The sequence below is a fragment of the Anabas testudineus genome, chromosome 17 (genome assembly GCF_900324465.2).
Source record: "Anabas testudineus chromosome 17, fAnaTes1.2, whole genome shotgun sequence".
NCBI classification, from domain to species: Eukaryota; Metazoa; Chordata; class Actinopteri; order Anabantiformes; family Anabantidae; genus Anabas; species Anabas testudineus.
Window position 1 is genome coordinate 15,965,894 of NC_046626.1, and position 22,742 is coordinate 15,988,635.

Genomic DNA, 22,742 nt, shown 5'->3' on the forward strand with positions numbered 1-22,742 from the left:
TCTTTGCGTAAAACTGTGCGTAAAGAAAAGGTTTTGGCAAACATCGGTTTGTGAGCAATAAATAAACAATTAGCCCCACAAATTAACAAGTAAACAACAAGTATATTGCAGCTAAAGCTGCCAGATAGTTATGAGTAGTGGAGTAAAAAGTACAACATACAAAGTATAAAGCAGCAGAAAAAGAAAATACTCAAGTAAAAGTCAAATTATCAAGAATAACAAACCCAACTGAAAGTGCTTTAATGTATCCAAACATTTAAAAATAAAATATAAAACCACTTAAGATATAAGTACTTGAAAATTGTAAAGCAAAGTGTTCATAGGCTCACACACACACACACACACACACACACACACACACACACACACACACACACACAGACACACACACACTGATCTACCGAGGACTCAGACTGAGTATTTGTCACCTCTCAGGCATCGTGGTGTGTGTTTCCTCCCCCAAATAGGGCATAAGGATGTTGAGCCTGCATGTTTTTCTATTTTTAGTCAAAGAAACCCTCCCCTGGTCCAAAGTCCGGCACTTTCCTGCTCTGCTCTCTGCTGCAGTCCTGATTTATAAGAGCCACAGTTCCTCGGCACTGGTTTGGCACAAGACTTCCCGAGCAGGACATGTAACCCACAAATTTTAGCCAGTAAGTATGAACGTTGAATTGAGTCTTTCTTGTGTGTCTGACCTGAAAGTAAACAAATCACAACAAATGCTGCCACCAAAACTAATCTTTACTGTAAATTAGGAGTGCTTAGAAATAAAATAAACAGTTTCTGGTTGTTTTCATGGTACACGTACAGCAGGAGATCTTTCCCCGTGTGAAAGACTAATTCTTTTGCGCTTTGAATATATCTTATTCCGTGAATCTAGGTATCCAGGCTTTGCTTCTTGTGAGATTTAACGAAGATGATGGTCTTAAAATGGTTTTACTACAAGAAAACTTCCCCACAAGGAATATACCTGTACCTGTTGTCTTCCCCTGAGGCCTCACACTGCCAGTCTGAGGAGTAAAATGATAGATCCAGAGGGTTTACCACAGATCATGGGGAGACAATGCAGGTGAGATGCTGAAAAATGTTTGAGAAAATGAACAATATTGACCTTTTTATGGGGGACTGTCCAATTGCGTGGACATTTAATTCCTCCTGAAAGCGAAAGTGGTGAATTCTTCGATAAAAGTAAATTTTGCCTTCTAACCTAAAGTAAAATTAATATGAATGATTGATGAACGATGAATTGTGGGTCATTTGAACACCACACGACTGCAGATCACCAGGTTTCTTGTGACACATCTTTGCTAATCTTTGATTAACCTTTGCCAGAGTCCGCCTGGTCAGCGCTCCTCATATTTCCGCTTTGCGCAACATGTTGCTGTGTCTGTCTTCATGTTTTTGTTGATGTACACGTGACAAATTGATGTTGAGATAATTTAATGTTATCCATAAAAGGACTTTGACTCTATAGCACTAATACTGCAATATCAAGTGTAAAAATCAGTGCTTGAAGGATTATCTTCCTCTGGACCTTAGGAGAGTAGTAGTGGAAAATAAAGTACATTTACTCCAGTACTGTTAAAGCTACCTGGAGTTATTCTATTTTATATAAATTCATATTTCTACTTATAGATTCTGCAATAGTTAAATTCAGCCCCACATTTATCAGCAGAAACATTAAAGTGATTAATTAATAACATCATATATAATATCATATTTACTGCATTAAAAATTTGTTTTTATATAATAAACCCTGTATGCTGACTCCATTAGTGCCAACGTGCACTGATACAGAATCATTTCTATATAAACTTACTGATGATCTCCCTTGGAATAATATAAATTTTCAACACAAATGAGTCAAACTTTTGATAAAACAGTGCACATGTGAATATTGGCTGCAGGAACAAATGATAAATACATATAAAAATGTATGATTTTCCATTTAGGATCACTAATAAGATAATATTCACTATTTACACCTGACAGACGCAGGCATTTCTATCATTCGGTGGCATGACCACAACCCTCAACAGGCCTCAGGGGTCCTCACTCACTCATACTGGGGGCGCTGTGCAGCATGTGACAGGTGCTCAGATCATGTGTCCTTGCCTTTCGATCCAAATATGGACACCCCAGCTGTACTTTTTGGGGGTTGCCATGATGGCGGGTGACGTGGGAGCATGCCAACCCACAAGAGTCTCACCTTACCCACCCGATGGTGGCGTGTGGGGGCTGGCCCCTGAGTCATACCAGGCTGTGGAGCGTTGAGTGGGTGGATAGCAATCAGTAAATGGCTGTGCACTCATATATTATATTCCCCTGACACCCCAGACACTTAAGCTAAATATAAATGGACAGACCAGCCGCCCTCTGTTCCAGGCTGAGTGTCGGCATTTAAAGACTCCTAGAAATGCATCACAAGACCCCAACTCCCCCCCGACACACCCTCTGTGGCTCTGCCAGGTCCAGGGACGGAGCAGTCTTTTCTCAGAGTCATGTATAGTGTGTGACCAGAGGAGGAAGGAGCGATTCTATATGACTTAGGATTCTATATGATGTCATTACTGTATATGACGTCCCCCATCATTTGTTTTATATTTCAAAGGAACCTCTGTGGACGCAGTGAAATATAACTCTCAGGTTATTATATAAAGTAATTCAGTGGGTTTTTGATCTTGAAATTTCAATAAAAACTTTAATGCACGGCTCCGCGTTCCCCCTCATTTCTGTGCAGACAGTTCTGACTGAGAGTGGGAGACTTTTAAAAAGACTTTTGGGGATTTTTTGCCAAGGAGTCTCACATCATGCCTTATTAAGCTTATTTAACACAGAACAAACTAACTTGACTTTGACCTTCACCTTGGCTAACTACAAATAAAATGCTGCTTACACACATACATACATTATTGCATCAGTATTAGTGAACTAATATTATAATAATCAATAATGTGAGCTCTACAAAATTAGTATAAAGCTTTTAGTATATTTATATTAACTTTGTTATTAAATTTTTTAAATAACATTTAAAAACATTAATAACATTATTATAATTTTTTATTTATTTAAAAAATGAATGGCGACAACATATGGTAGGGTACATTTCATGATACACTTGTGTTCCAATGTGTATTAATATAATATAATATAATATAATATAATATAATATAATATAATATAATATAATATAATATAATATAATATAATATAATATAATATAATATAATATAATAATATAATATAATATAATATAATATAATATAATGTAATGTAATGTAATGTAATATAATATAATATAATATAATATAATATAAAATGCTGTTTGTTTTATTGTTTATTACATGTTATAGTGTTATATTCACATCTATTTTAAATGAGAACACTGATTAATTCTTCTTTTTCCTTCCTGTGAACCATGATAGCCCGTACTTTATCTTTGAGAGTAAAACATTCTCCACGTGATGACAGTTTTTAAATTGACCCTCTATCTAATCGCAGTGATAAGGACGCTCATTCCAGAGTCTCAGGATGTTATCAGTCTGTGTGCATTAATATTTGTGTTGTAAAGCACAAGTTTATGATTCTGAACAGGATGTGTATGAGAACCACAGCATGTGATTAGGAAGAAAAACAACAACGCACAAAGTGGATTCAGTTGTTTCTTTAAGTTGCAAAACACAACTCCTTTCCTCACATTTCACTTTTACATCCAGTCCAACAAGATCAGAGTTTAGATGTCATGTTAAACACTGGTCAGTTGAGAGAAGGTTTATCTTTTAGAAAACGTTACACAGGATTATACAAAACACAACTGTCCTGCCATGAGTTCTTAATAAGTTACATGATTGACTATGTACAAATCAGGCTAGAAGTACAGAACCGGTGTTACACATTTACTCAAAATTATATTTACAGGTCTATACACAAAATCCGCTGCTGTCTCCGCCCTGCTGTTGAGAGAGAAGAGAGAAGTTAGTCCCACACTGACTATAACATGAATGCTCTGCTGGAGAAAATGTTCACGCTTTTACATTTTCATTTACCTATGAGTTGTTGAGCAGGGAGTTCTGAACACTTTCAAACACTTTGTTGAAGATGTCTTCCTTTGATGTCATCCCGTCGAGGTACTCTGTCCAGAAGAAGAGTGAATTTAGCATTTGATCGTTTTGTAGAGGAGCGTTTATTGCTTTAATTTTGACTTTAGGGATCTGAATATAGAGACAGAGCAACAGAGACACTCTTGAGTCAATACCTATACTAGCGCAGTTGTTCTCCATTTCTGTCCTGTGTTTCAAATACATGGGCCAGACGTGGCCATCGAACAGACCAGGTGGGTCAGGGACTGTGTATGTCCTTGTACTGTGAAAAGATATCAAGCAAGTGATATTATAAACTGCAAATGTAATATTAATACTGTGTTTAACATTTTAGTGTAATACGTCAAAGTCACTCCAAGAGCTTGTTACCTTCTTCTCCTTTTGCACTCCTCATAAGGAATGGAAATGTAGAAACACTTGTCATAGATGTCAATAAGTGGCCTGCAGAGAGGAACCAGAGCTCCAATTAATGAAAAGCTTCAGGGGTCATGAGGTCTGTGGGTTACATTTTTGAGCCTGTATGGAAACACTTGTCCTACTTGTAATTGTAGATGAGGAACCCCTCCACGATGAGAACATGGACCTCCTCCTGCTTTGAGTCAGATTTCTCGACTTCACTTGACAGGCTTACACCGTGTGAGCGGGCGAACTTGACTGGGTTCTCCTGCCAGCCTTTCACAGTGTTGACCATAGCCTCCATGTCCAGGGCTGTAATCACTGATACAGAACAAGGAGAGAAGAGAGGGGACAGGGTTTTACCACACATACAACTAACACTCACCACCAATGTGCTGTAACACACATTAGTCACGGTTCGTGAATGTCTGTAGCATTCACAGAACAGATAGAAGAATATCAAAAAGTTTACGATTGATTGGTTACCAAACTAAAGAAATGTGCAGGAAAGAAAAAGTACATTACTGCTCGTTTTCCTACGCGAAATCCATTCTTACCATCCCATTGTCTAAAGCCGTCCTCCCCGACTTCTATTTGATTGGGATTCTGAAATAACAGTCACCAATAAAACATTGCTGCAACCTAGTAACCAGTTGGAGCTGATCACACCTGGACAGGACAAGTCAAGGACTTGTCTCCACCAAAAGTAGCGCACGGCGACATTTTTTGGCAAGGTTTTAGTATTAATTATAAATTGTTTATGTATTCGACGTTTGTTGTCTTGCTATAGATACAGAAAATTAGATATTGAGTAAAAACCAGGGATGTTGTAAAAACAAGCTGATAGGTTGTGAGTTATCCTGACCCTGAATGCTGTACGGTACGATGGTTGTGGTGAAATAATGTCTTCTGGCTTCCTTTAAGCCAAATTGGTTTAATGTTCATGCAAAAACTTTGGTTACAGAAATTGCAACATGATTGCACAGAGTCTGACTTTAAGTGGGGACTCTCAGCCCTTTCAATGGCTGTCCAGGAGACAATCAGCCAGATTACTAGGCTACTGCGATGTCAGGACATCCGCAGGTCAGACTAGTGGGTTATATCTGAGCCCAGAATGTCCTCAAGGGCAAATGTTATGTAGCAAATAAAAACACATTGAAAAAATAATACTTTCATTAGCTCTAATAGCACTGATATAGTACAAATAGCTACTGTAGCTTTAAAGTAAACTGTAAAAGCTTAAGAGAAAGTTTACTTTAATTTATCTTACCTTGAAAAAGTCATCCTGGTGCACAACACAACAGTTGGGTAATGATTTTAGTAGTCTATTTGTCAAAGTGGTCTTCCCACCGTTGGTCACTCTAAAATAAAAATAAATGTTATGTCAAACAGATGAGTTACAAAAAAGTCGTAGCAAATCTTTGGTAACGGATAGCTAGGAAAATGAACTGAAAAGACTTACCCTCCAATGCCAATGATAATTTTCATTTTTATTTCTTTTGTGTGTTGGTCACCTCTGGAATTCAGTAAATAAAAGAAGGGAACCCAGCCAAATCCAACTGCCTCTCAAAGGTTTCTTCTACAAACCTTCTCCCTCTCCTCTGCCACAGATGTTCCCCCTTTTACTACTTCATTGATAGACAATCACCTTGCCGGGCATATAAAGGATTTAGCTGCAGCGTCAGAGCCTCTCAAACCAATTGCTCCATTTTTTCCTGCAGCACTCCACCAATGAGAGGAGGAGCATTTACGAGCCTCACATTTGCATGAAAGTAGATCCCACATTCTCCACCTGCTGCCAGGGGTCAGTGAACACCTGCCAACCAAATGCATGACAAATCCCACACCCAGCAGGGTTCATAAAAGATAACAGCGAAACAGTGATGTGGCTAAGCTGTGAAACACAATTTAATGATCTTGGTAATGAGCCAGAGATATGTGGTAACTCAGAAAGCTGCTGTGAAACTGTATGGAGAGGAGACAAAGGCTGCTTAACTGTAATAAATGCTGTGCTTAAAAGTCACATCCTGTTACTGAGACATTTGTATCAGAGCGCAAAGAAAAAAAAGTCTTATAATTAGGGATCTCACAGGGTAAAGTTTAATGCTTGGACATCTGTGGGTGGGCAAAACCCAGCAGCACTATATTTAGTTGGCTGTTGTGGGTCTAGTGTCTGCATCACATACACATATTTGTGATGCAACAAGTTGAAGTACATGGCTCCCAGCCATGGCAGCTCGATACCTCGAGTCACGGCCATAGGTCTGATGTTGCAGGTATGTGTCTTTGAACTCAAGTGCCCACTGCTTATCAGCCCAAACACACCTTTTGATGTGTGCAAACTAACCTTGTGTTCATATTGTTTGTAAAGTATTTGAACACATCCTTTTACAGCTGCTCTTATCTGTTTAGCAGTGTAGCAGGAGGTGAACTTTGAGGCCGAGCTCAGGTTCAGGGCTTTGTGTTTCACTGAAATTACAGTCTTAACGGAAAAGTCATGCCTGTTGACACCATGTGATGAGAATGTTACTCATATTAAAATGGATGTGTTGCAGTTGTCTCATGTTCATAAACAAATACATTTACTGTAGATTTAAGTGAAGAATGTGAGACTAAAAACTGCCCCCTACTGCAGGTCATCACACCATGTGGTCTGACATGTGAAGCCTGTGGTGCACATACTTTCCCCTCTCAGACTCAGGACAGACACACCCTTACGTGACATTTTAGTGGATTTTATAATATATATATTTTTCTCCACTGTGAAATAATGTGCTGTGTTGTTAGGTCTTTTTTTTAACTTTGGAAGATGCTAGAGAGGCGTCAAACTTCTCATCCAAGTTGGAATATGCTTAATTCCCAAAATATTTCTGTTTTTAATATGTTATGACCTTAAATTATGATCATAAGCCAAGACAAAAAGGAAGTAATTTGATTTAATCATACTAAATTGTGTTCTCTGGCTCATGAAAAAAACAAAAACAAACAAGTTAAATTAGAACAATATTCCTTAATACACCTAAAAAATATTAAGATATATGTCGAACAAACTCAAAAGTTCATTTGAGATACATACATATGGAGCATTGTCCTAACATCTAGTGATCACAGTAACCTTGTTGATACAAATAAAGAAAGGTCACTCTAAGAGTATTACGTCCAAATGACCCCTATGAAGAACAGCACAGGACTGTCAGATGACACAAAGAACATCAACTGACTTGGCCAACACATTCAATCAGAAGTATACCCATTAATAACTCTTCAGGACTTTCAAAAACCTCTGGAACCAAACTGGATTTACAGACAATAAAAAAGATGAAAGAGAAGGTGACGTACCAAATGTGTTGTAGTTCACTTATTTATTTATTTTTTTATAAACATTAAATGGCACATTTTCATAAATAACACTTTTAACAATAAAACGGACTCTGTTTTTAAATATATTTCATCTGTAACAATATGTGCTTTCCATCTTGTAAAAGTATCTTTTAAACCATGACAACAAATGACTTAAAAACTCACAAAGACATGCAACAGCAACAGGAAGCATATAAACCAGCATGCAACCTGCATATCAAACTATGGAAAATCTGAAAACTACACTTGCATCAGTAACATCTACTGTAGGTCTAATAAGAACAATATCATTGCACATTATTTTTTAGTAAACAGCAATTAAAACAAACAATTACCAAATATCTGTGCAAACTCCTTCCTCAAAATATATTTACACAATTATGTACATGACTTTCCCAGCTTGGGAGACGGGTCCATACATTTTCATTTATATAGGTGAAGTCATGCTGTAGATAAAACTCCACTTGACGTGCAAGGAGCAGATGCTTTCTGTCTTAGTTATATCTTGTAATGCTTTGGTGTAAAGTATCATTTAGTTAGAAGCAGGCATGACATTGAACATGATGAAAAGGATTGTCTTGCATCTAGCAAATCCAGTCAAGAGATTTAATCCTGTAGAGTAAGAGTGTGATGATGGCTCCTGTTGTAATGAGAGAACATTCCCACTGGTTCTTCAATTAAAAGCTCTGTAATGCAAACACAGAAAGTTTAATTCTATCTATGTCACATTTTTCCTGAAATGTATCCTTTAATATTTGTGCGTCTCCACAAATACAACATTTCTAATATGATCCTTAGTTGGACAGGGCCCCAGCAGACATGAACAAATCTAAACTTAATCTAACTTGACACATATCGTGTTTGTCTATTTATTTTTCTGCTGCTTCCTCTGCTGGTATTTAGTTAGGAGATGGTGCCTGTGTCCATTCCTGGGATGTGTCCAGTCTCCGACTGATAGCTCCTTTGATATATGGAGGCTAGTAGGAATGGTCAGCAGCACAGAACAGCACAGGGGGGATTGGGTTCTAAAATAACCCACCACACCACCCTAACCCGCCCCAACCTGCTGTGTTGGGTATTTCCGTCGATTTTAGGACAGGCTGTGCAGTGCAGATCAATTTGCCAGACCTTGGTCATACAGCCCATTAAAAATAGAATTGATTGGTTGTGTGCAGGCAGGCTTAAAGACATGAGCAGCTGTGCTTTACGTAACATGGGGTATGGAAGGAATATGATGTTGGAGGATCATTTAACATTTCTCAGACTTGAGTATAGTCTGAATTTATAGACGTGAAACATGACTTGGCAAAAGTGGAAATGAGCTGGGCCTGATGACTGACTGTAATAACACGGCAGTTTATTTTGCATTTTAGCCTTTGGGCCAGTGCTCAGTCCCAGAGAACAGATGGAAGCAGTTGGTAAATTTCTTGAAAGTACTTTGTGATTATGTGGAACAACTAAGGTTTTGATTCCATTTGCATAATCAGGCTAAGCCGTGTGTATGCTTATAAAAAGAGATATACTTTAAGGTGTACTACTCAAACTAATAGTTACATTTATTTCTTTATCCAGCATCTTTTTAGTGGACTATAAAAGTATGAGTTTTGAGTTCAGAGTCATCCTCTTACTTTTTACAGTCTCACTTCTTTTGATGTGATATTATAAATTGGATATCGCTTCCACAGAGACCTGACCCTTTGGACCTTCTTTCAGTGACCCAAAACTTCAGACAGGCAATCTTCCAGTATTTTGGTGATTTACTGTATCGTGACCTTTTTGGGAACATAAACATGTGTGTGTGTGTGTGTGTGTGTGTATGTGCAGGAGAATGGTTCTCTGCAGAGATTAGTTACAGTGGGCTGACATTACAAACCAGTTTGGAAGTAGTTGATGGAGAGGTACCTAAATCAGTGAGAACCTTTACCTTAATGTCAGATGTCACGGCCAACCTCTGCTATCATCGACTTTGGCCTAAAAGTGACAAATTAGAGTTGAGATTTGCACCAATCACAGTCACTTTTAGATAAAAGAATGACCTCTGAACATTTTTCCATTGCAGCTATTGTGAAGTGAGGTCACCTTTCTTTAGACAATGTTGAGTTGGTTTGCTGCTGGTCTTGCTCAAGTCTGTAAGCAAGAAAGTCAAGTATTAATAATACTATTTACAGTACATGGAAGAAAAAGTACATAAAATCACACGAAAATATGTTTCTCACCTTTCCTTTTGTGCTCTTATCTTCTCATCATCATACCTTTAAAAGGGGAAAATAGAAATATCTGACAAATTATTATACAAGCACATAAACCAAAGATTCTTCTCAGGCTCTGTTATGATAGTGATACTAGTCTATTAAAGGCTGTATTGGATCTGACTGTCATGGTTTATTTTAGACAGGGAGTCATCAACGTGAATACTGTAACTGTAACTGTAAAACAGTATACTACATGCTATCTTCATCAGCTGTTTCAGCTATCAAAGTACACTACAATAATGTGTAGTAATACTTTCTAATGATTAAACATTAAACTAAATGCTAAAAAATTACAGTAGATTATGTTTGATCACTGCACTGTAAGCATTCCCTCAGGGTTTTATTACTGTAAGCCTGCAATAAAAAACATAACCTAAGATAAGCAGCAGTGACCCTTGGCGGCTCAGAGTACTTACTGCAGCACACACTCTGGGATCTGCACATGCTCCATGGGGATGATCTGGCTGAGTTCCTCCAGCGTGTGAACATAACGGATTTTATCCATGAACTTCACACTGCGGAAAGCATCAACAACGCACAATACATACTAGTTTGAGTTTCATCAAAGAAAGACCATGTAACATTGTATGTAACTCTCACTCACTGTGATTATGCAACAACTAGACAATTCACTTCTATTGGATTACACTTGTTGTTTATCTTCTCTCTGTTTCTTACATTTGTTAAGAGAGGTGCTTTCACTGCCAAAATCTAGACGTATAGATCAAAAACATGATTTTATTACCTGATGAAAGGCCTTGAGATGGCCAGGACAGTCCGGATGAACCATGTTGGGTGAGCGATAATAAGACACTTTAAATTCTTCCTTAGTCTGCAAGAGACATTCACATAATTGCTGTCATTCCACCATGGACTATAAATATTGACCCATTCTCATTAATCCATTTTACATATTCTGTACATATATTGAGTTTTCTGCATTGATGTTATTGTGTATTTGTGTTGGTGTGGATCTCTCCTGGTTGTGGTTCCCCTTCTTTCTGTGTTGAGAACAACTGTAATGAGGCAAAACAATTTCCCTCTGGGATTAATAAAGTTTTTTTTAAATCTTGAATTATATGCTTGTGACGTCTTTAGTGTATGTTTCCCAGCAATCATTTTTACAACATCAATTCCCGTTATCTAGTTTATTCTAATCTTTATCAATACTGACATCAGATTCACATTCTTGAATGTTTATATTCCCATTTCCACCACAGCCCAAACTGTTCTGATGTTTCCTGCCTTACTTCCTGTCAATCATCTGGTAGCATCTCTTCAGCCAGCTGATGCCGGGCATCTTCCTACGAGGAGTCGCTCCGTTCAGGTAAACAATCATGTAATCTTCTGCAACCAGCAGCTCCAGGCTGCTCACGACGTACCTGATGGCATGAACTAACATCAGATCTGACTGTGCAACAACATGGATTACAGCACTTCAATCGCAGAGAATTCCTGTGTTCAAACTGTGATTAAGATTCTGTTTCAGACAAGTGCTAACAAATGAAACATCGCCAGGCCAACATGAGTGTTTCATCTTTCATCTCTGGCATTACCTGTTAATAATCTTTTGTCATGAGTTGACATGCTCATTACATGGAACTGTCCATGGAAACATTTCCCTAGTCATGCCCTTCGATCAATTATACAGTAAAAGGTACAATAAGCAGAAGAATGATGTTATGAAAGGGTGCATAATAAATCGTGATACTGTAAAAGAGACTATCAAGAGACTAGAATGGACCTTACAAAAAGAGGTTTTCCATGATGTATGTGTAGTCCTCACAGCCACTGTCGGGAAGCTGGCAGGCAGCAAACACAATGATCGCATTCAGACCCTCACCATAATAACCTGAGAGAAAAATAAACCAATCATGTCATTAAAGACTACGGGGGTCTAAGAAATGAGCAAAAATGAGTTTCCTTGCTGTATTCATTCTTCGCTAAGTTATGATTTATTTCTTTCAAAGCAGCCTTACAGCTATTCTTTTGTTCTGTTGCCTTTAATAAATTCAAATAACGTGTGTGTGCTGTCTGTGAGTGGATAGTTGGGGCTTAAGGGCATTAAGCCAACATGTATTTAAACTGTGAAGCACTCTTGAGTCTTTCTTGCACATGAAATGTGACACATAAATTAAGCCTGCCTTGCCTATTTGCTATTATGGGTCTGGCTGCTGTTTCTGGCTGTTGTATTCGCTCAATTTTAACAGGCTTATTATAAAACTGATAAAAACTATCACATTAATGATACAAAACATTTTTAAAACTTCATAAGCAAACATAAAACCAGTTTGTACACCTGAAATTGTTATAATGCTCTTAACTTTATTTTTCAGTCTTTACATTCATAGCACAGGGGATTAAAGTGCACAGATAATTTAACTATGAATTCTTCTGTGTGCATTCAATTCAGCATTTAATTGTTTTGTTTGCCTTTCATAATAAATCTTGATAAGCAAACACATACTCTCTTACTAACCTCCATGTGTGACTACCCTAAGGTATGGTCTGATGACCTGCATGTCAATTCGCTGCTCCTGGTCACCGATGATCACTGTTCGCCACAGACGGCCAGATGAGTCTCTCTCTTCATCACTTTCTCCTGGAAGACGCTTGGCAGTGGCCACAGGAGTGTCATCTATCACAAGGTGACAAAAACAGTTGCTTGTACCATTTAACCTTCCTCCACACTTGCTTTAACCTACATGAAATTACAATTAACCATAAGGTAGAATATAGTCAGAAAGTTGTGTCTACTATGAAACCTTTTCATTATCATTTGACCTCTGTCTGACCTTCCCACTCCAGCTCATTGCCATTGTTGATGAATTCCAGTGAGTCGGTCTCATCAGGGGTCTCAATGTCATCTACGTTGATGTCTAGGTCGTCTGGTGTTTCCAGAAATTCGTCAGAGAGCACCGATCCCTCGCTCTGATCCAAGGACAGGTTCATGTCTGGGGCGACCAGGGTACGACGTTTACGCTGTGTCACGGACTCGCCCACATTCAGAGTGCTGGGGGGATCTTGACAAGCACATCAGAAGGTTTAGATACAGTATATAGTCAAAACTCATTTTTAATGCAGTGTATTTATTCCACTTACTGTTTCTGTTGTCAGTAAGACATGAAGAATCAACCTCTCCATCTTCTGGTAGCGGTCTGCGAAGAAATACATGCCATAAAAACAATAATTATAGAAACAGTATCAATTAGAAATATATAGAGATTATAGTTTGTCTTTGGCCTGTTGTTTTCTTAATACCAGGTTAATGTTTTGGTTGTTTTTTTAAAATTGTGAATTAAAAGAATTAAGATTGAAAATACTTGAAATGCTAAAACAAACTATAAAGCATTCCTTGCATTTCCATGCTGAGGCTTTTTGGTGTGTTTAGAGTGTGTCCCTGAAAACAATACATGTTGTTTGAGTAAGCAACACCAATAATTACCAACTCCGCTATGACATTATAATAAGACATCTCACTGGGGGACAGGAGGGTTACGCTACAGTAGCACTCCTATAAACATGCACGTACATACACAAGCAGAAAAAGTCAGACATTAACACAGACACCCATGCACAGACAAACACACCCTAAAACACCACAAGTATGGACTAGCTGATGGAGCGTCTGGGATAATTGCTGTTATTATGTTGTCAGTAGCCATGTAAGGGTAAGTTAAAGACAGCACCAACACATTTTATGAACAAGCTTAAATGCACTTTAAAAGCTTAAATGTTTCTCTGCAGGGCTAAAGGTTAAACTGCCTGCAACAGTTTGAATTATTAGACTGTATATATAGAATAAAGAACCAAATGCAATAGCATACACTCAGCTACGGTAAAAGTGACATGAAACACAAACATTAAATCTGACATGAAATTTCATTACCCTCTAAATCCTATTATTCCGCTTTTCTCCCACCACATAAATTAAAGTGACCCCATCCTGATGGTATTTTCGATTTAGCTTTTGTTAGCTCATTCAAAATCCTTAGAAACATGGCGACATGCACCAATGAGTCTGAGCTGCATTTAAACCCCTCATTTTCATGATATCTTGTATGACCTTTGATCATAAAGATTAAAGGATATAAGGCTATGTAAAAACTGTACATCACATTATTGTGAATACACATCATCTTACACAATGTGTTTCCTGTGCTCATTTTTCACAAATATATTTCCTCTGCTATAGAAATTATTTTTGCCAGCAAAAGCGTGGGTGGCTGATTTTTCCAATACTGGTTAGTCTCTGTGCTGCCTGCTGCTTTGTTCACTGACATGACATGACCTCATCACATAACAGCTACATCAAGGAAAGAACACACCTGCTACCCTTCAACATTAAAAACACGTGACTGATTTTCCATCCTTGCTGTGGCTTGTGTGCAAATCAGAAAAAAATGCATGCACACCAACACCCTCTCTCTTACTCATAGATGTACGCAGACACGCACACACAAATACACACATTCCACTCACATACACACAAATACTGAACTCGTGAAAATACCTGGGGAAGTCCTCATCCTGCCACTCATCCTTAACTTCCATGCTGTCCATGCGTAAAGTGGCTTCTGCTGTACCCATCCTCTGCTAGGGAGGACAGGGTTCAGCTCACTGTGGTTGACAAACAGATGGAACAATTCAGTATGAAACCAAGTGTTAAAACATACAGTACTTAAAGCTGTTGTAAAGGGGCACTCCACCCATTTCACACATTTTACCCAACCCTTTGGATTATCTGAATTCTGACTTGAGTCACTCTACGAGGGAGCCCAAATTACTAACTGAAGGTGTGGAGTTTGAAAGACATAGGTGTTTACGAGGCAGGGTGGGGCTAATGAAAAACACTACACCAATTAGATTATGGGAAATGTAGGATCCAGTATTTTAAATTACAAGAGAAATAAATGCTCATTTTTATCCCATACTAGCGATAAAGACACATACAAGTACCACTGGATTTTCTTCAATTACATGCCTTGAGAAGGAGATAAAAATAAAACACCATTATGCTCATAAAGCCCCTCAGGGAGATACAAACTAATCATTATTATTATTTGTCACAAAGCACATGGTGGTTTGGACTTTATTATTTTACACAGCTAAATCAGAAATGACAGATATATCAATTCGATGCTGTGTGGCCTTTTCTTAGTGCTTTTGTGTTTGGGTCAGTTGTTGCAGGCTGTTGTCATATAAAGGTCATTCATGCACAGTGTATGGACAATGCAGGTCTTGCGTCAGTATGCATGGGGGAGGAGTGTCTTTCCTGTGTCACTATCTCAGTCAGAGTTCAAGCTGAAGCAGATGTTAGAACAGTCCATTTGTCCACTGGGATGGCACTGATCTGCTAAAGTGAGACACATCAAAACCTATATGGAAAAACCAGTAAATGGAGGCTAAAAGGCAGATTCCCTCAGGTGACGTGCTGCGGATAGTGATGCCGTTTTTGAACTGAATTCTAAACGCGGTGTAAGTGTTTATGTGTATAATCTGTTGAGAAAGTTGCAGTGTAAAGTGTGGGCTTAAACACAACGCTGGCTAAATCAAATTTGGATTTTCTTCATTTTGTTGTTACATAAAGAAAAGTATCCTGACTAGCTGAGAATGAAGTGGGAAATTCACACGGAAACAGCAGATTAGTGATTTGTTGTTTGTGCAATGACTCTTGCTGAGGCTCGGCTGCTCATACAGTGACCTCCTGATTGATGGTCACAAAATAATGTTGCAGCAGCACGTGCTTAGGGATTTGTGTCCAGATGGCAGAGTGGCCTTCATTCCCCAAACTATGTCTCGTGGGCCTCTCTGTTCTCCCTACCAAACCATCTAACAGTGTGCCTCAATTAAAGAAAATAAATCTGTACAAATGAGAAAGAAAAAGATGTTATATGCTTTTTAATAAATATTTTTCTGGACCGAGTGCCGACTCTGACATTCAAATGTAAGCGAATAAGTAAAGCTGTCACTTGACTACAAGTCTACTGCATTATAAAACTTTGGGACAAATGTAATGTACAGGCAAGGGAACAGTGATGATAAAAGCATTTGAGATCTGTCAATATCCTCACATAAATACACACAAACGTTAAGATACATTAAAATATCTTAAAGTTTATGGAAACTTTTATGTAATATGAACCGTATCTGATAGATTAAATATGTATCATGTCACTGATAGTAAATCCAACCTCTGTGGCTCAAAGCAGTGAAGGCTGCCATGAAGACAAAAACTTAATGTGATCAGAAATATTACCTCTCATGTAAAAGACAGGGTACTCACACAGTGTAACCAGGAAGACTTCCTCTTTTGAAAGCTTGTCTGTTCTCCCTCCAGAGCTACCTCAGCGCAGTGAGGGTCATCACTGTTTACATCTGCAAGCTTGAGCTGGGCTGTTGGATGACGTGTTCCTTTTCTTGATGCAGCTAATAGAGAAAGAGAGAAAAATCGAGTTCTCCTGTACAGAGAAGAATCATTAGGGGAGTCAGAGTTGTCACACGCAACACCATCCTGCTTTCATCTTTTCAGCCATCTCTACTAGTCACATCCCACGTTGCTTTTTGGACAAAAGATAATCCTCGCCCCGCGCTTTTAGATCATCCCATGATGATCCCTCTCTCTCTCTGCCTCCCATTTACTTTTGCTTGTTTCTGCTGAATCCCCTTCTACCCTCCTCCCCCATTCACCAGCACTAATGTCCCCACCCCGGGCTCTAATCCTACTGTGATGATGTCACCCGCATGGGAACTGCGTGATGAAGGTTATGTAATCTCACCTGCCTACCTTCTCTTAGGTCGCTTGAAGTCAGGATCAGCTGAGTTCCTTCTCCTAACCTTCAGCCCATTTTGCATCCATGATTTAATGTATTTTTATCGTCTTGCGAGCTGAAAAAGAAGGACGTTCTGACTTCACTGCTGTTCCCTGGCAACAGCATCTTCCTCCCTCACACAGTCTCTCTCTCTCACGCCCTCCCCCCCCCCTTTCCTTTCCTCTCTCCTCACAGCTGCACTCAGCCCAGAGAGTAAACACAGTGAGACGTCTGTGACACTGCACTTCATGCCCAGTGGGATCAGCCACAGTTTCCAATTCTTCTCCTGCCATTGGCTGCTTGGCAGAAAAGTGTATTTTGGCCATGTTTACAGTTTTCTATTAATAACACCACTCTGCGCAGCACTGCAACACTGGAATATGCTCTGGTTTGTGACTAAATGCATTTGTCTTTCCACCAATATAGTACAGCTCACATGCTGAATTTCGAGGACATAACCTCAGCTGTTCAAGGACATACCAGCGTGGTTTTAATCACTGGTTCTAACAAAAAGGTCATAAGTCAAAAAGGTGTCAGGGTTTTTCTACTTACATTAAAAGTATGTGTAGCTAAAACATCAATAAAAGTCTTTAGGGTGAAATACTCTTAATAGGATTTTATTTTCCTTAATTAACTGTACACACTTCAAACACAAATCATCATCATCAATTGTTGCTGTTGAGGTTTACTGTGCTCACTTTTATAAAGTGGAGTTCCATTAATATTAAACAGTTCTATATGTATTTATAGACATGGCTCATATGGAAATGGGTCATGATGTAATTTTTTGTCTTTCAAGTTGACTTCCTTGCCACCAGATGGTGGTAGAGTGTTTCCAATGAAAGACATTGGTGCATTTCATACAGTCTTATTAGGGTGTTTTGCAACTACATTGGCTGATATGCTGTTGTTAATGTAATTTAAAGGCTGTGCTAATTCAATTTATTTAATTCATGCAAGCAGAATATTTGGTATGAATAATTTATCTTTTAAAAACACATAAAAAACAGCTATAGAATTCCATTTACACGTTTCTGATAGTAGTTAATATTAATAATTTATTTAAAACATCCTTTTCCTTAAGAATGTATTTTTTATGAGCATGTTGACCTCTTACTAACGCCACATAAAGCAACCCAGGAAAAAAAAAAACATTTTCACAAAGTGTATATATATATATATATATATATATATATATGTATATATATATATATATATATATATATAGATATATATAATATATTATATGTGTATATATATATATATATATATATATATATATATATATATATATATATATATATATATATATATATATATATATATACACACACACCACATACCCATTCCAAATACATAATTAGACCTTTCCAAAACACTAGATTTCTAGTATAATACCACGTCAAACTTCTCATATCTGACAAATCTAGAGCCCCACTGCAACACCACAAAATGATATGCACCCAGTAGATGATAGTCAGTAGTGTCAGTTGCTGTGAGAGCTTAACAGAGTTAGAGGCGTCCTTCCATCAAACTTCCTTCTGTAGGACTGATGCTCTGTAGTTCATGTCTGGACAGATGCTGCACTACACCTACTCCAATACAGTCCCCCAGGGCATTGGTGGCAGTCCTTAGACGATCTCTAACAAAAAAGGAAAACTTTCTAGTGACTTCATCACAACTAGTTAAATGTTTAGGATGCCAATGTTACAGTTTGGTGGACAGACGGCCCATAAAGGCACCAAGGGTTCAGGGTTCAGGGTTCAGGGTTCAGTTTCTAGCCCATGGACACTTTGACATGTTGTACTGTAGCATTTTCTTAAGTGTGTAGCCACAAGCTTTACTATACCCATACTTTATTGAACCTTAAACAGAAGTGAAAACTGAGGTGAGAGGTTTCATTCACTCTCAAGATCTAAAATAAAAAAATAGATGTAAGTATAGAAAGCATTCACAGATACATGCTGACTTACAGAATCCAATCAACAATCATAAGCAGTGATATGTGTTCAGTAGGCAGTCCAACGGATGACAGCACAATAATCATAGATACCATGCCAGCCTGTGGGATGCCAGCTGCTCCAGTGCTTGCAGCTGTAACAACCAAACTGAACAGGAGAAACAATAAGTTACTTAATATATCTACTTACAACGAAATGGTGCTCAACAGCTTGATCAGTGAATACACACACTGAAGGTTTATTTAACTGAGAAGAAATCCACTCAATTCGAAGTATGTTTGTGAGCTCACCTGAGGACAATCATTTGACCCAGGTCAAACTCTATATTATTTATTTGGGCTATGAATAAAGCTGCTACTGCTTCATAGAGTGCTGCACCATCCATGTTCATTGTGGCTCCAACAGGAAGCATGAAGCGTTGTTACTTGTTTATCAATGTTGTGATTTTCCTCCATACAGTGGAGGGTTACAGGTAGAGTTGCAGAACTGTGAAAAAACATACAGTACATTAAAAATACTGGAGCTTCAGCATAGCATTGTCCATTGTTTAATTTTTATTTTATGTCTGTAACTGACCTTGATGAAGTCCCAAAAGCAGTGGTCAGAGCCTGGAGGACACCACTCATAAATCTAAAGGGATTCTTACACGTAACAATGAAATAGATGAGGGGCAGAGTGAAGAAGCTGTGGATTGCCAGGCCAGTGATGACAGTGACAGCATACATGGCAATTTCTTGACCTATGTTTCCAGTGTCTGTCATGTTTACAATCTGACCTGCCAACAAGAAGAGGATTCCCACTGGGCAATACCTGTGACAAACAGATGAGAGATCAGGGTAGAGGAATTTAGACAGACTGACTGTGCTGAAGGACACAAAATAAATCATCTTAATTGACTGTGTTCTTTAAGTGTGTAATGTGATTTTTCACTTGTTTATTGATATCTTAGGAAGGTAACAAACACTAACTCAATAAAATATTATATTATACTGTATATCTAAAACTTTGCCACAAAATGAGAACATGCAATTTGAATAGCATAAATAAACCAAAACACTTAGACTAAGATTAGACTAAAACACACTAAATACTGAATATATGCAGACATGTGCTAATGAAACTTTACCTTAGAAGTTCCCATGCTTACCAGATCACTATATTGACGAGATTCATAATGGCTTTATTCAGGCAATCAAATAAGTCCCTCAGAGGTTTCCCCTGACTCTCCATACTGCCCAGGATGAGGCCAAAGGCCACAGAAAAGACCAGGAGACCAAAGAAATTTACCCCATCTGCGGTGCCTGGCATTGGTACTGTGGCACGTATATGGGTATATGGTGGTAAAATTGTAATGTAACAATAATATTAACACCAACAATAAGTATTTTACAGATAAATCAGCACAGTGGACACTGGGTTAGACAAGACAATTAGTTCCAGTTACAGTAATAAGGCAAAATAGGAATCTCACTCTTTCCATTGGCCTCAGTCGTATTGTTGACACCAAGATCCATTCCCGTAAAAACACTCTTGGAATAAACAGTTTTATACTGGATAAAAGTATAAGCAAATGTTAAATATAAATCAACAATAATTTTAATATAAATCATAGCCATTGCATATCTTACCTTTCTTAAACAAGCTTCAATCAGATTTGATGGGAACATGTTTCTATAAATCAGAAAAACAGGTTTGGAGTTTTACTTATCTGAATGCTGATATTTTATCGCATCCTGACATTTTAAATAATGTTCAGCACCGGATCAGATCCAAAAAGGAATCAACACTTTGTACAGCCTCCCTTTCACCACTAGAGGACACTGAAGATGACTTTCCTGGTCGAATAAGAACAGCTAAAGCAATGCCAGTGAACACAGCAAAAACTGTGGTGGCCATATAATAGCTGAAGGCCCTTAGCCCTATTTTCCCATTAGCTTTTCTGTCTACAGATGACATGCCTGTTAAAAGAGAAGATTTTATTACAAAACACCAGAACTCAAACTCATTCATGTCATGTTTTAGGGTTTCTTTTTAATTTTTTTTTTTTTTTTTAAGGATCTTTTTTTTTTGTAGTTACAAAAAATAAACTAAAAATTGATTCAGATGTTGATTGATTCAGATGTGCAGGGTGGATGCATCTTACAATAATTAAATTAATATATGCGCTAGAAAGTAGTCTCAGCTCTACTCACAGACTGCAATCCACTTTTATTAGTCTTAAAGCTTGGCAACTCTTACACTACCTGTTGATTATCTACTGTGTTGACAGGGAGCTCTCACCATGTGTAATGTGGATCACACTGTTTACTGACTCACTGAAAATCATACCTGAAAATCCAGTTTAATCAAGCAGAAGTGTGGATCTGACCTGTAATCAGACTGGAAATGATGAGAGGAAGCACCAACATCTGCAGGACTCTCATCAGCAGTTCTCCGGGAAAGGTTAAATATTTGACATACTTGGTTGACATATTAATCTGGCGCAAGGCAAAGCCCAGGCCAATTCCTCAGAGACACATAAACAGAAATCAGTGCATCAAAGCCAAAGTTCAAAACATCAAAAGCAGCAGAGCCAGTATTCAGAGAGGTCTGGAGAAAGCAACATGCTAATAAAAACCAAGCAAGCAGCAGTTTAAAATTTGTGATGCAGTTTTCACAGTGATGCAGTAGATTAATGGTAGAATCAAAGACAATTTTCACATTTTATGAGAGAATAAAGTATAATGTGTTTGAAAACCACTTACCTAATGCAACAGTGATTATTGTGAGGAGGACAAATGCATTTCTCTTGAGAAAAGCCAGAAGATTAGCTACATTCTCAGATGACGACAGACAATCTGAGGATTTTCTGCTCGTGCAGCATGTTTGGGTATCTTGTCGATCTATAACCTCTACTGACTCCAATGGACACGGATCATTGGGGCTGGATTGCATCTCTTTTATAATTATGCCTTGAAACCAGAGCAGACGACTGAAAGACAGAAGATGGAAGTGTTTGATTGTTTGTGCATTAACAGAACGAACTAAACTGTTGCAATATTAATACTAATATATTTCATGAAGCTTGTCAGAAGGTGCAAACATACAGCAGAACTATCTACAATTTTGAAAATAAACCTTAGGTTGAAAAAACCAGTATTACATAATTGGTAATATTACCCTGTTTTTGACTTGTACCTTTAAAGTCTCTTTGGATAAGAGCTTCAGCCAAATGACTAAATGTAAACTTGGCTACAGTAGTAGTAGTGCAAGTAACAAGAACTATGAGAAGTGAAAAATCTGACACTCTCCTCAGTCTAGTGGTACTATTGTTAAAAAGAAGATGACCTTTAAAATGCTATTTCTCCAAGTCTGGTCAGCCAGTACGGACAGTGTGGTCAATAAAGTGGTGGTAAAGTCCAGTTAGGTTAGTTCATTTCCTTTTGGCAGATTGAGTATATTCCAACCAGGGGCACCATATAGGGGACTCTGTAATAATAGGCACTACAATACCCATGATGCAAAGTACACAAGTTCCTATATAAGCTTGGGAAAGACGGGCTAGGCCATTTAAGCAATTCAATGAGTGTTTTTGTGAATTTAGTAATACACACACAAAAACTCATATTTGTTTAACTATAATTAGTGGTAAGATCACCGCCTCCCATGTGGGAGACTGGGGTTCAAATCCCAGCTGTGGCCTACCTCCAGTAGGGGTCCTTAGGCAAGACCTCCTCACGCTGCCCTGCTTACCATTGTACCCTACTTGTAAGTTGCTTTGGATAAAAGTGTCTGCTAAATGACTAAAATGTAAATATACTGTACAAATTAGCTAGTAACAATGACAACACCAGTTGGTTCTGGGCAGTGAAGCAGCCATGG

General features: G+C 38.2%; 2 protein-coding genes, 1 long non-coding RNA gene and 1 pseudogene across 5 annotated transcripts; 1 reads left to right on the forward strand and 3 right to left on the reverse strand.

The window, feature by feature from the left end:
* Positions 1-577: 577 nt before the first annotated feature.
* LOC113171715 lies at positions 578-13,044 on the forward strand. Its single transcript, XR_003299722.2, has 5 exons — positions 578-653; positions 881-1,069; positions 11,329-11,435; positions 12,610-12,756; positions 12,917-13,044. It is a non-coding gene; the product is annotated as an uncharacterized LOC113171715 (long non-coding RNA).
* nmrk2 (nicotinamide riboside kinase 2) lies at positions 3,655-6,478 on the reverse strand. Its single transcript, XM_026374308.1, has 8 exons — positions 5,959-6,478; positions 5,767-5,857; positions 5,054-5,102; positions 4,640-4,817; positions 4,470-4,541; positions 4,256-4,362; positions 4,047-4,132; positions 3,655-3,953 (listed from the first exon to the last, which is right to left on the reverse strand). The coding sequence occupies exons 1-7, from the start codon at positions 5,982-5,984 to the stop codon at positions 4,047-4,049; spliced, it is 609 nt and encodes a 202-aa protein (XP_026230093.1). The 5' UTR covers positions 5,985-6,478; the 3' UTR covers positions 3,655-3,953.
* atcayb (ATCAY kinesin light chain interacting caytaxin b) lies at positions 7,292-17,049 on the reverse strand. 3 transcript variants are annotated; one of them, XM_026374307.1, is made up of 14 exons: positions 16,896-17,049; positions 16,395-16,537; positions 14,622-14,728; positions 13,211-13,266; positions 12,904-13,131; positions 12,588-12,746; positions 11,858-11,960; positions 11,359-11,490; positions 10,854-10,940; positions 10,525-10,623; positions 10,073-10,108; positions 9,936-9,983; positions 9,781-9,827; positions 7,292-8,542 (listed from the first exon to the last, which is right to left on the reverse strand). In XM_026374307.1, exons 3-13 carry the CDS (start codon positions 14,696-14,698, stop codon positions 9,788-9,790), a joined length of 1,065 nt encoding a protein of 354 aa, XP_026230092.1. In that variant the 5' UTR covers positions 14,699-14,728; positions 16,395-16,537; positions 16,896-17,049; the 3' UTR covers positions 7,292-8,542; positions 9,781-9,787. The 3 variants fall into 3 exon arrangements, with proteins under 3 accessions (XP_026230092.1, XP_026230091.1, XP_026230089.1); XM_026374306.1 differs by having other exon boundaries at positions 16,395-16,569; XM_026374304.1 differs by having other exon boundaries at positions 16,395-16,569; positions 16,888-17,049.
* A 1,219-nt stretch (positions 17,050-18,268) lies between these two features.
* LOC113171920 lies at positions 18,269-21,815 on the reverse strand (annotated as a pseudogene).
* Between the last annotated feature and the right edge of the window lie 927 nt (positions 21,816-22,742).